We start from the raw sequence: 12,525 nt of genomic DNA, 5'->3' as shown, positions 1-12,525 counted from the left end.
TAACAGAACTACCTTTTATGCAACGAACGTCTCTTCTCTCTCTCTCATTGTGAATGTACCCCATTGAAGTTACAAGCGTTAGATCACTGCAGTGTTGCACTGTTCATATAAGCTGCTTTGATATTATAGGAAATAGCCGACCATATAATTTATTTTATTATTATTAGCCTAACTGTAGGCCTAGATACAGATATTTGAATGTGCAATCAATAGGCTGGACCACAGTACTGTTGTAGTATATCTCAGTTGAAGTTAGCCTATATATATATATATATATATGTGACCAGATTTTACTGAGGGACTGCCATTGGATTTTTTTTTCATGTCATATAAAAGCAGGGAATGATAGTTTCAAATTGACATTGATATTGTTGTAAAAAAAAAAAAAAGTTAAAATGACCAGTGAGCACCTGCAACTGCACTGTTTAATATTTCATGAGGACTTGGTTTCAAAGGTTACATGAGCCCAGCACATTTTACTGGGTTCTAACTGACACAAAATGTGATTATTCATTATGATCAGTTTGAAAAGTAGAAATATAGGCCCCTTCTTATAGCTGCCTCCTTCCAATAAAAGACCGGTATCAGAATTGGTTGAGACAAATAAAAGCCCAGATTAAAAATTGAGGATTTGCGGTAGTAATTCCTGATTTGTCTTTTATGTTTTTTTTTTGTTTTTTTTAAATTTTCAGTTGCAGATATCGCGATATATCGTTGATGAAATCTCTTGCAATATATCGATATATCGCAAATAGAATATCGTGATATTATCATTATCGAGGGCCTAATATCGCCACATATATCATATCGTGAGGTACCCTATCGTCCCATCCCTAGGGTTTAGGTCATAAAACAGGTCTTCAGAATCAGTTCAAAGCATTAAAAACAACTAATTTCCATACATTCCAAGGACCCCCAAAGGCATACTTCAAGCTGGGGCTATACACCCACACAGTGAAATGGCATTAAAAAAACAAAACGAAAAGAAAAAAAAACAGTGGGGAATAGTCAATCTGCAACCTCATGTGACGTGCGGTCAGTTTGTAGATCTGCTAGTTTTCATATTTAGTGTGGTTGCCCTAACAGGGCAACCAGACTATTGCAATTGTAACACTTTATTATTCCACTAGAGTAACCTTTTTTTTGATTCGCTACTCCTCCCACAGTTTTGACTGTACGCACTTGAGCCATATGTCAAATTGACCGGCTTCATCGGGAAGGATGTGCTTGTATTTTTTTAAGAGAAATGTTGTATAGTTTAATTGATATTAATTTATTAGTGAATAGAATTTCCCCATTGACATGAATGGGAAAATGCGATTTTTCGCATTTTCTCACATTCAAGTATTTTTTCCTCAGAGACTGTAAGCACTATAGTTACAAAACTTGGAGGGTAGGTTCATAATAATTACTAAAATTAATCAACGTATAATGTTATCGGTTGGCCTCATGGTGGCGCTATAACAGCCCACTTTACGTTTTGGCTTATAACTCTTGAACCGTAGGTCGTAAAATCTAAATATTTTTTTCCATGGCTTCCTTGGGCCATGACACATCTCCCCATATAGGCCACGCCCATTTGCGTCATGATAGATTTTCCGCCATTTTGAATTTTCTCCAAAACACACTTTTGGCTCCTCCTCCTACAGATTTTGTCCAAATCTCACAAAAATCGGCACACATGATCTCCGGACCCATCCGATTACAACACCAACTGCAGAATTTTGGTAGTGCATGTCGTTCGGCCGTAATCGTCGTCCGAAGATAGTAGGAGGGGCCTATTTTACAAAAAATGCCATAAATCACGAACAGAATGTCCGATCCATCCCAAATTGTAATCACATGTCGCGGGTGGTTCAATCAACCAAGTTCCAAAAGCAATTCCATTTTCATCCATAGGGGGCGCCGCAAATGCCAAAAATGTCACCGTATGGTGCAAAAACATGATTTTTGGGGGATAATTCCCCTCCGAATTACTTACACATGATCGCAGGGGTGACGTGACATTGTAAGGGGTGACGTGACATTGTAATTGGCTGGCAATATCAGTGGGAGGGGCATATGTAAGCCACTGCGGCAACCACACTTTGCAATTTTTTTAAATTGCGACCTTTCTAGTTCTTAATTGAAATCATTACTTTTTTTAAAATATATATATAATTTATTTTTCAGAGACATTGAGAGGGGGTGAAAAGAGACATTTGATGCATGTGCTTAGTTAGAAAGCTTAGAATATTATGTTATAGGCAACTGCAGTTAAAGCATAGTATCACCTAAGTTACTTTCCAGTGGTATGGAGGGTGTGTGTGTGTGTGTGTGTGTGTGTGTGTGTGTGTGTGTGTGTGTGTGTGTGTGTGTGTGTGTGTGTGTGTGTGTGTGTGTGTGCGTGCAGAACACTTTGAAGCGATTACCTACTAACTATGTCAGGGTGAAAAGCGAAAAGCTATAGGTGTGTGAGAGGAATGCAAAGGTCTGAGTTAGATTACTACTGGAGAGGAGAGGAGAGGAGAGGAGAGGAGAGGAGAGGAGGGGAGAGGAGAAAGTTTACCTCAGAACGTAGGAGGGTCTCAGTAGACAGGGGTAGCCCACCTGGTTGGCAAAGGTGAAGGCGTCTTCCTGGAATGGGAAAACAAGACGAACAGGAGTTGGGAAGGCTTCTTGGGTATTTGTTCTGTATTCAATCACGATTTTCTCAGCTTCACGATTTTCTCTGAAGTTTATGCATGCACTATGTGTACTATGTAAACTCTTAATAAAAAAAAATAATTGGGGACCCCCCTCAAAATAATTTGGCGACCCCCCTGGGGGGGGGGGGGTCGCGGCCCACGGGTTGAGAACCCCTGATCTAGGACAGGCTAATAATGGGTTACTCTACTCGTGCATAAAACGTGAGGTGGATAACCACTTAAAAGGTGATTTTCTGCTAAACCGTTCAATATTTGGTGTAAAGCTTTAAATTAGCAGATAATGTCCCTGGCGGTGATTATTAACCACGTCAAGGAAACCCAATTTGATATGGTTGCTGTACCTCCTTATATATATATATATATATATATATATATATATATATATATATATATATATATATATATAATACAACTACAATTTTTGACATACAAGGTTTCCGACATACAGCAACGATATGCATTAAGCCTCATTTTCAACGTGTGACAAAGTATGAATCGGGCTTCAGGCCACAAACATATATTGTAATCTCTGGGGGACCAAATCCTCAGTGTTAATTCAACTCCTTACAGGTCCATTTGGTTCCATTTCGACACTCTTGGAATTACAGACATGTACGGGTCCACTGACTTGGATCCCCCAGGGGTCTCTACTTCGTCCCCTCCTTTTCCCTTCCTCTCCCCCCCTACCTCAGCTTTCTGTTCTCTCCATCATTACCGGGCGTTCACTGGTGAGGCGGAGGGCCATTAACAGCACGCAGTGTCCCACAGGCGCGGCGGGCTGGGCTGGGCTGGCGGGACCCCAACCCATTAAAAAGCAAACTGTCTTTGCTGATCACGGAGGGGAGCGGGGGGTCGGGCCGCAGCACACATTAAAAGACAGGCTCCGGAGAGTGTCTTTTCCTTCGCCTGCGCTCTCCTCTTCCGTCCGCATTGTGGCTTTTCCAACGGCAGTTTAATTCCCTCCACTGCCCTGCCTGTTCCCTGGAAGCCTGGCAGGGAAGCGCTAATGGAAGAGACACGCTTTGGCATCGGGGACGCCATCAACATGTTTCAGCACTCCGAGATGAGACTCCCTCGCCCGGGGGGTGTGTGTGCACGTTTGTGTGTGTGTGTGCAACCGTGCGTGTCAGGATGGCAGGTTGTGACTAGGGCAGTTGGTTATGGGAGAGAGCGAGAAATAGTAAACGGCGAAATAGTGGAGTAGGGCTGGGCGATATAAGCACAATCAAATATCCCCATATTTCTGACCAATTACCTCGATATGGATATTGTGACAACAATTTTCAAATAATAATTATACTATAATTATAATATAATAATAAAACAATTACAAATATTAGAAGATAGATAATAAATAGAACCGGTAATGAACAGAATAATCGACAGTTCCAGCCCTAGATGATTATACAGTATACTGCTACGGTTGTTGTGTTTTGTAGCATAGAGTACAGTATACTTTTATATGATTCCTGCATTTCATGATTCTTACTTTCCCCCCCACATTTGTCTCAACATACAATGCTTTCCATCATGGACTCTGCATAGTGTTACCAGAGAGCTGATCGCCATCCAGGGGGCCTGCGCCACACCGAGCTCATCCAAGATGCTGGAGAAGACCGAGCGCTCCTCGGCCCGGTGGATCTGGAGCGGACTGGTACCCAGGATCTTCACGCCGTTCTGGTGCAGAGGCATTGCCAGGTTGTTGGGAATCTGGCCCCCCACGGACACTATGCTGCCAGACACACCCTGGAGGAAGAGAGGGTGGGAGAGAGGGGATGAGATGGAAGTGGAGTTAGCATCAAACAGCCTTGATACTCAGTACGTTTAGCATATTCTCTGTCTGATCTGCGAGAGTTACCCTGGAGGAGAGGAGAGGAGAATCTTTATTAACAACTTAAACCCTGTCTACATAGTGAACTAATTTAGCGATCAGCTCTGTACTTGATCCACTCATCTTTCCCCTTTACACCAGATGTCTTCATTCTGCCAGCTGTTTGCCCACAGAATATGAATGCTAGCTAGAGTTCAATTGGATAAATACTACTCAATCAATTGAACATCTCGTACGTTCTGCTTCAGGCTATCGCCGTAGTTGTCAGCCGTAGCAGGAGGTCAGTGGAGTGACGACAACTACCATCACCATATAGCCTTAAGAGGAGACCTATGCATTTATGCGCATATAGAGGGTGGAACAAGCCCCCAGTAAGGCTATCCAACGCTGAAGATGCCACTACCTACTGGCGAAATGTGGAATTGCAGCACTTAATGGACGTGGACGGACGTTCATGACGTCACGTGAAAAGCCCGGACCTCAAAATTAAGGTCTGGGGCTAGGCTAGGCTAAACTTCCGCTCGCTCGAGCCATTGAGTTATAATTATACTTTCGGAAGTCTTCAAAACGCCACTGAGCAACTTCCACTGAAATGAATAGCCTTTATATACTCTATGGGGTGGAACCATCTCCCACCTGGAGTCGGTGGGAGACTTCCTATTGCTCGACTTCCTATTGGTTCACCAACTTATGTGCCCGCCTCCCCACCCCCCTCTGAACGGGACTGATGACATGGAGGCCCTCTATAAGAATGGCCAGAGTGGCGAGGCTCAGATCACTGTGACTCTTGGAACAGTGTCTCCGTGTCGTCAATTCCTGCTGTGTTCTCATAATCTGTCCTTTTTGTCTTTTGTTATGACAATTTTGAGGTATTTGTGTGTGTGTGTGTGTGTGTGTGTGTGTGTGTCGTTTGTCTTTAATAACACTGCTACGACCCCGCCCCCTTCCCTGTCTGCTTGATCCGAGGGGGATGCGGTTTCCATAGCAACGCCAGGTCGTACCTCTTCATTATTCATGGCTCTGTTCCGTCGCCCCTGTCCAGGCTTTATCTGCCTGCTCTAATGCAACGTTTATCACGAACACACACACACACACACACACACACACACACACACACACACACACACACACACACACACACACACACACACACACACACACACACACACACACACACACACACACACACACACACACACACACACACACACACACACACACACACACACACACACACACACACACGGTTTGGCGATTCGTTTTTTACTCTAGCCCTAAATCCGGAAATACTCCGTCTCAAATAGACGATCTACAAGCTCATAATGGGTCGTTCTCTGCCAACAACACCCAGTGCACAACTATAAATCGGCCCCTAAACCTAACCTCTAACTAATTGTCTAATCCCAACCCCAACCTTTTCTTAATTTTAAGAATCTTCAAATTATTTTCGGCTGTGGATCAAGAGGTAGAGCAGGTCGTCCAATGATCCATGGGTCGGCGGTTCGAATCCCGGCTCCTCCTGTCTACATGTCGAAGTGTCCTTGGGCAAGACACTGAACCCCAAATTGCTCCCGATGTGCTGGTTGGTACCTTGCATGGCTTCCGCCGCAATCGGTGTATGAATGTGTGTGTGAATGGGTGAATGTAATTCACAATCTATGTAAAGCGCCTTGGATAAAGGCGCTATATAAATGCACCATTTACCATTTAATCATAAAAACAACAATTCTCTCTTATATAGGATATATCTTATATAGGAAAACGATCCTGACAATGTCCATTACAAAAACAATTCTACTATACTTATGGGGATATTTGGCCCTCATAAGTACTGTATAGTAACAACACACACACACACACCCCCCTCCCCCCCCATGTGTGCAAGGGGGAAACGCAGCCATGAGAGAGGAATGATGGTAATGTTATCTGCATGAACAAACAAACACTTAATCACACTCCAGATCCCATCGCTACATTAACTGGATTACAATTCCTCCGGAACACCAGCCTCTATGGATATTAGCGCACACACACACGCTTAGAGACAAAGCTTATATTCAAGGCTTTGAGCACGTTCTGAAATCCTTAACACAGCTGGGCAGCAGGAACACACTAAACAGCGCGCACACGCACGCACGCACGCACGCACGCACGCGCGTGCACGCACACGCGTGCACACGCACACAACTGTACTTGTTAGGACATCAATATTGTAGTACTATTTAACGTTCCTCTTCTTCCTCTACGCCGGTTTTTAACCTAGTTTCTTGCGCAAATGCTGACATTTTTACGACTGATTGTTCAGGGGATAAATCTAAATCCAACCCTTGATGCTGAGTGTCAAGCAGGGAGGCACTGGGTCTCATTTTTACAGTCTTTGGTATGACCCGGCCGGGGATTGAACCCCGACCTCCCAGTCTCCGGGCGGACACTCTAACCACAAGGCCACTGAGTTGGTGGAGAATAACATGGGGTCATCTTAAAATCGTTTCATATAAGCATTGTGGTACAAAAATAACCAAGCTGTCTCTGCGTTATTGTCAGGGAGGTGTCTCTGTATCGTTTGCGACAGTCAGTCACTGATATATGATTCTGTTTCTATAGCGAAAATGTAACTAATTCAGTAGCAGTGATAAAATGTTGTGTTTTTTGTCTACTATCAAATTGTGGTAACTGTATTGTTCCCAGGTGTAACAACTCATTCGGACAGTCTGCCTTCTCAGTAAAGGGAGCAAACCTTTGGAACTCCTTGCCTATGGTTCTAAAACTAGAGACGGATGGTAACGTGTTCTACAGAGGACTCAAACTATGGTTGAAATCAAATCTACATGTGCTCACATGTAGTTTCTGACTGGTTACCTGAGTGATTATATTTACTTTTGTATTGTAGGTTAATGTAATGGGTATTGAAATTTTGTTGGGTAAGTAAGTACAAGATAATAATTATCTTGTACGTACAAGATAATATCTTGTACGGACAAGATAATATCTTGTTCGTACAAGATAATTATTATCTTGTACGGACAAGATAATAATGATCTTGTACGGACGAGATATTATCTTGTACGGACAAGATAAAATATATTTTGAATGCATGGCCATTCAGGGGCTCCGTAGGTTTCTGCCCAACAGCAACGATATAGGTTTTATGTGGTTAAAATACAGAGAGAGTGTGTGCGTGACACATTTACAATATATAGCACCTCCAAAGTGCTTTACAATGTGCATTATATTCACTCATCCACACACGTTCAGTGTCTTGCTCAAGGACACTTTGACACTAACACATGGGGAGCAGGGAATCGAACCGGGAACCGGGAACCTCCCGATTCCTCTACCTCCTGAGCCAATGCCGTGTGTGCATGCCTTTTTGTGTGTGTGTGTGTGTGTGTGTGTGTGTGTGTGTGTGTGTGTGTGTGTGTGTGTGTGTGTGTGTGTCTCCAGCCACTACTTTCTCAGCTTAGTAAATATAGGAGTCTACAGGGAGGATATGGATATTATTGCCGGCCATGTTTCATCCATGCTGTTGTGAGCAGAGGATTTTTTTGCTCGCCGCTCGGGAGACGAATGGCTCGCGGTCCGGCGCGTTTCTGTGGAAACTGCTTTAAGTTGCAGAACATTTGGCAAAAACATTCTCATTTCCAGGATAAGTCATTTTTATAAAGCTATTCTTCAAGCAGCAGCGGTGGCATTTTCACACATCACTGCAAATCCAAAAAGGTAAACAGAAGGGGAAACTTTTTAGTAAGTGATCCATTTAAGAGAGCCAAGACCTTTTCAAACTAACACTGGAATTCATTTATTATTTACTGAAAAAGACTCTTACGGAGACATGAAGTTCATTCAAATGTTATCGTCTAAAACGAATCGCCCTTTGAAATATTGTGTCATTACGGGCTGCAGATGAATTCTAATTATGGTTTCATTACCAATTTGTGATATGTGTGTATGTTATGTATATATGCCCGTCTTGGGTGTGACTAAAATAGCAATACCACAATATAAAAATGACACCTGTGTGAAGTGAGGGGCGCTCTTATCATTGTACATCATTATGACGTAACATGTCTATTTGATCAGACACATATGACTTAATTCTCCATTCATTGTCAATGGGAATTTGTGTAGGACAAAAATAGCCGATTTGCTCGTCCACACACAGTATGATGTAAATTCTCCATTCATTGTCAATGGGAAGTTAATGTTTGTGTAAGACGAAAATCTACACTGATACAGTAGCTGAATATAGGAGGGGCTAGCGCCCCTCAGAAATACTCTGATATCACCAAAGTTATATAGTTGGCCTACATTCTTTCCAATCTACATGCTCACAACGCATTGCAGTTCGGGCCAATACACAACCCTCACACTTGCGCCACACTCACCCCATTCGACTGGTATCATGTATTGAATCGGCGAAATCATCCGTTATCAGCACGTTTGAATGGTGCCAAAATGTCCATACTGGCATCCTCACTGTTCAGTATGTCATTATCTGCGATTGTAGCATTGTCATTATCACTGATGTCCTGACGGAGGCGCGCCGTGTCTGGTGGCCATGAGCTACGTGAGGCACCGCCGAGCGAGGCGCTAGCCGAGCGAGTCGCCGTGCCGAGCGTTGCGAAGGCCACCAGACCAGACTCAGCGCCGTCCGAGTTACGTCCTGATAGGCAGAGAATAGTATATATTAGTAGCTCCTAGTTCCATGCACCGACAATAGTTGGAAATGACACGTCCACCAGGGGGAAACCTTGACCAGGCTATGTGGTGAGGATGCCAGTATGGACATTTTGGCACCATTCAAACGTGCTGATAACGGATGATTTCGCCATTCCAACGCAGAGATAACGGTCGAATCCGCTGCCACACTGCAGAATATAACATTGTAAATCTGTCTATCGAGTGGAAACCTCATATGTCCAAACCGGTTACTTTTCAGGTTTAAAAAAAAATAGCTAAAGTAGCATGTCTACAAGAAACGCTCGAAACGTCTGATGCTTCTTGTGCGATGCTGTAGTATGATCAAGTACGACGTTAATTCACGAAAAACCACAATCGGTCACAATATGGAGATAAGAGGTTTCTGCCCCGACAGCACTGTGTCTGACCTCCTGCTGAGTGATATCCAGAATGCGTTCCAGGGTCAGCTCCTCGAAGTAGAGGCGGTCGCACTCGTCAAAGTCGGTGCTGACGGTCTCGGGGTTGTGATTGACCACCACCGTCTTCTTCCCCAGCTGCCTCAGGGCCCGGATGCTGGACACAGCGCACCAGTCAAACTCCACACTGCTCCCTGGTGGTGGAGGAGAGGAAGGGAGGCACGGTCACTAGGGCTGTCACGATTATGGCATTCTTTTTTGATTGTTTGCCTTTATTTATTTTTTATTTTATTTATTTAGTTACAGTAGCTTGACAGGAAAGGGGGAGAGAGACGGGGGGCGACTGTTGCTCGAGGGGGACTCGAGCAACAGTCGCCCTCAATCCAATTTCTGTCGGTTTGGAGTTGCACCGTGTCCCTCCCAAAACGGAGCCGTTGTTCATCAATTTCAGCATCACTGAATTCATTTCATTCGTGTCATTTCGATTTATTCTTGAGCCGTTCGGGGGCTCAATGTTGCACATGACACACTATATTCCACAGCAGCTGTTTATCGAACTTTATCTCATTTCAAGGACCCCAGTTTGATGGCAGCCGAAAGATGGGTGGACCCCGAACACATTTTCTAGCAAGCCCTGATCCACACAGGGTGTGAACCATTGCTATAGGGTGTTCTAGTCTCTCTTACCTATGTGGTACGGTCCACAGCCCAGAACCATCACTCCATGGTCTTTGAACTCCAGGTCATGCTCCTGTTGACAAATACAAACATGTCACATCCTTAAAATTTGTCCAAACTACTGATCAAACTGTTATTTATATGCATTTTTTTGCAACATGCAAATATTTTCTTTAGTTTACATAGCGTATCGTTGCTGTCAGGCAGAAACCTTGTATCTCCATGTATTATTTTTTGCGTAAAGATGACGTACTTCATCATACAAGAGTTCACGTGTTATAGATCGGCTATTTCGGCTATATTTGTAAACGTCTTGAAACTGAAAGTGTGCCTGTGGATTCTATAAATATTGAACCAATGAAAAGTATTAACACGAGATTGTGACAAAATTTGAGATGTCCCGATACTGTATCAGGAAAAGTATCAGATCGGCTCTTATTTGTCATATCGGGTCATATCGGTATCGGTGAAAATGCCAGTCTAACCACAGATCCGACACAGGGGTAAGGGGTCGACACTATGGCAGGTAAATAAAATGCATGTGGAATTTGCTTTGGAATGCACTGCAAGTGCACAATTGAGTGAGAAGTCTGCTATAAACACAACATGAAATCACAACATGGTATCGGCTAACACAGAAATGGCGGTATCGGGATCGGATCGGAAGCGAAAAAAATCGGGACATCCCTAGACAAAATAATAACTACAAAGTCAAACTCATTTTCTTTTCCTCATTTATCTGAAAAATAGGTTTTGGACGTACAATAATAATAATAATAATAGTAATAGTAATGGTAATAATAATAAACTATTTATATAGCACCTTTCATGACAGAAATGCATCGCAAAGTGCTTTACAAGGTTTCCACCCAACAGAGACGACATTCAGTTCTATTATTTTGCTTTTTCTCCCCAATTTAGTCGCTATGCCAATTGAGTCCTCCCCACACACATTTCTGTGTTGGCACTGCTGTTGTATGCTACTGGCTCACCTACCATTCGTCCTACTCCTCCCACCCAACACTCCCTGCTGACAGTTGCTGCCCCAGCCCGTAGGCTTACACGCAGTGACAATTATCACCCTCCCCGTCCGGCTTCCCCAAACACGTGCCAATTGTGTTTGTGTAGGCTGTAGACACAGTGAAGCCGGATGGATTAAAAACCCACAACCACTGCAGTGGTGGGCAGGCACTTTAGCACTGCGCCACCTGAGTGCTCCGTTCACTGTGTTCTGAGAAAACTATAAAGCCAGAGCTATAGTACACACCTGGCCATGGTAGGTGCAGTACAGGTAGTTGGTCATGGTAGGATATTCTGCGGCCAAGGTGTCTATCTGTTCACACACAATGAGGAAAATACAAAAGAGAACAAAAAGTTATTAAAAAAAAATCACACCCATGTGAAGTGAGGGGCGCTCTTATCATCATACATCATCATACATCAACCAATCAAATCAAATTATAAAACCATCACAAATGTCATTTCGGCCAAACACTTTTGGCGTCTTCACTTTTCTGCCCTCACTTTCATCTTCATTATGTACTTTGCTCAGCCAATCAAATCATTGTTACTACAAGCCAATGTTCACACAAACCTGGAAAGCTGGGCATAGGAGGGGCTATCACCCCTCAAAAACAACACTGGGTCTAATAACCATGACCTCATAAACACATGAAAAACTGGAAAAAATACAAAATTCATGGCACTCCATCTTTAAATAACACATGCAACTCCTTTTGAACACTGTTTCAGAGACTAATTTCATTCTATGAGATCTATGAATTTGTATGTTGCAAATTTGTATATTTCGCCCGCCTGCAGTTCCAGCTCTGGCCAGTAGGGTGGGACGGCTTCACCGTTTCCAAGTCTTTCTGGGGGCCTGATCTGATCCCTGAGAAGCGCCAGGAGCAGGCAGGCAGCACTGACCTGTTTGACCCAGGGTCTGATGCCCTGCCCAGCACTAACCTGTTTGACCCAGGGTCTGATGCCCTGCACAGCAATGACCCGTTTGACCCAGGGTCTGATGCCCTAGCCTGCACAGCACTAACCTGTTAGACCCAGGGTCTGATGCCCTACCCTGCACAGCACTAACCTGTTAGACCCAGGGTCTGATGCCCTACCCTGCACAGCACTAACCTGTTTGACCCAGGGTCTAATGCCCTAGCCTGCACAGCACTAACCTGTTTGACCCAGGGTCTGATGCCCTACCCTGCGCAGCACTAACCTGTTTGAC

At 43.8% G+C, this 12,525-nt stretch overlaps 1 protein-coding gene across 2 annotated transcripts in view; it reads right to left on the bottom strand.

Annotated features, from left to right (window-relative positions):
- cps1 (carbamoyl-phosphate synthase 1, mitochondrial) overlaps positions 1 to 12,525 on the bottom strand; it is a 74,662-nt gene that overhangs the window by 30,049 nt on the left and 32,088 nt on the right. For both annotated transcript variants that reach the window (XM_079519119.1, XM_079519120.1), the window contains exons 23-27: positions 11,560 to 11,625; positions 10,302 to 10,365; positions 9,627 to 9,808; positions 4,239 to 4,433; positions 2,549 to 2,616 (exon numbers count right to left, since the gene is read on the bottom strand). In XM_079519119.1, the coding sequence (XP_079375245.1) occupies positions 2,549 to 2,616; positions 4,239 to 4,433; positions 9,627 to 9,808; positions 10,302 to 10,365; positions 11,560 to 11,625 (575 nt within the window). The remainder of the gene's footprint in view (positions 1 to 2,548; positions 2,617 to 4,238; positions 4,434 to 9,626; positions 9,809 to 10,301; positions 10,366 to 11,559; positions 11,626 to 12,525) is intronic.

This window comes from Electrona antarctica (genome assembly GCF_951216825.1).
Source record: "Electrona antarctica genome assembly, chromosome: 13".
Taxonomy (NCBI): Eukaryota; Metazoa; Chordata; class Actinopteri; order Myctophiformes; family Myctophidae; genus Electrona; species Electrona antarctica.
Note: the sequence above shows the minus strand (reverse complement) of the source record. Positions and strands in the feature narration are given on the sequence as shown.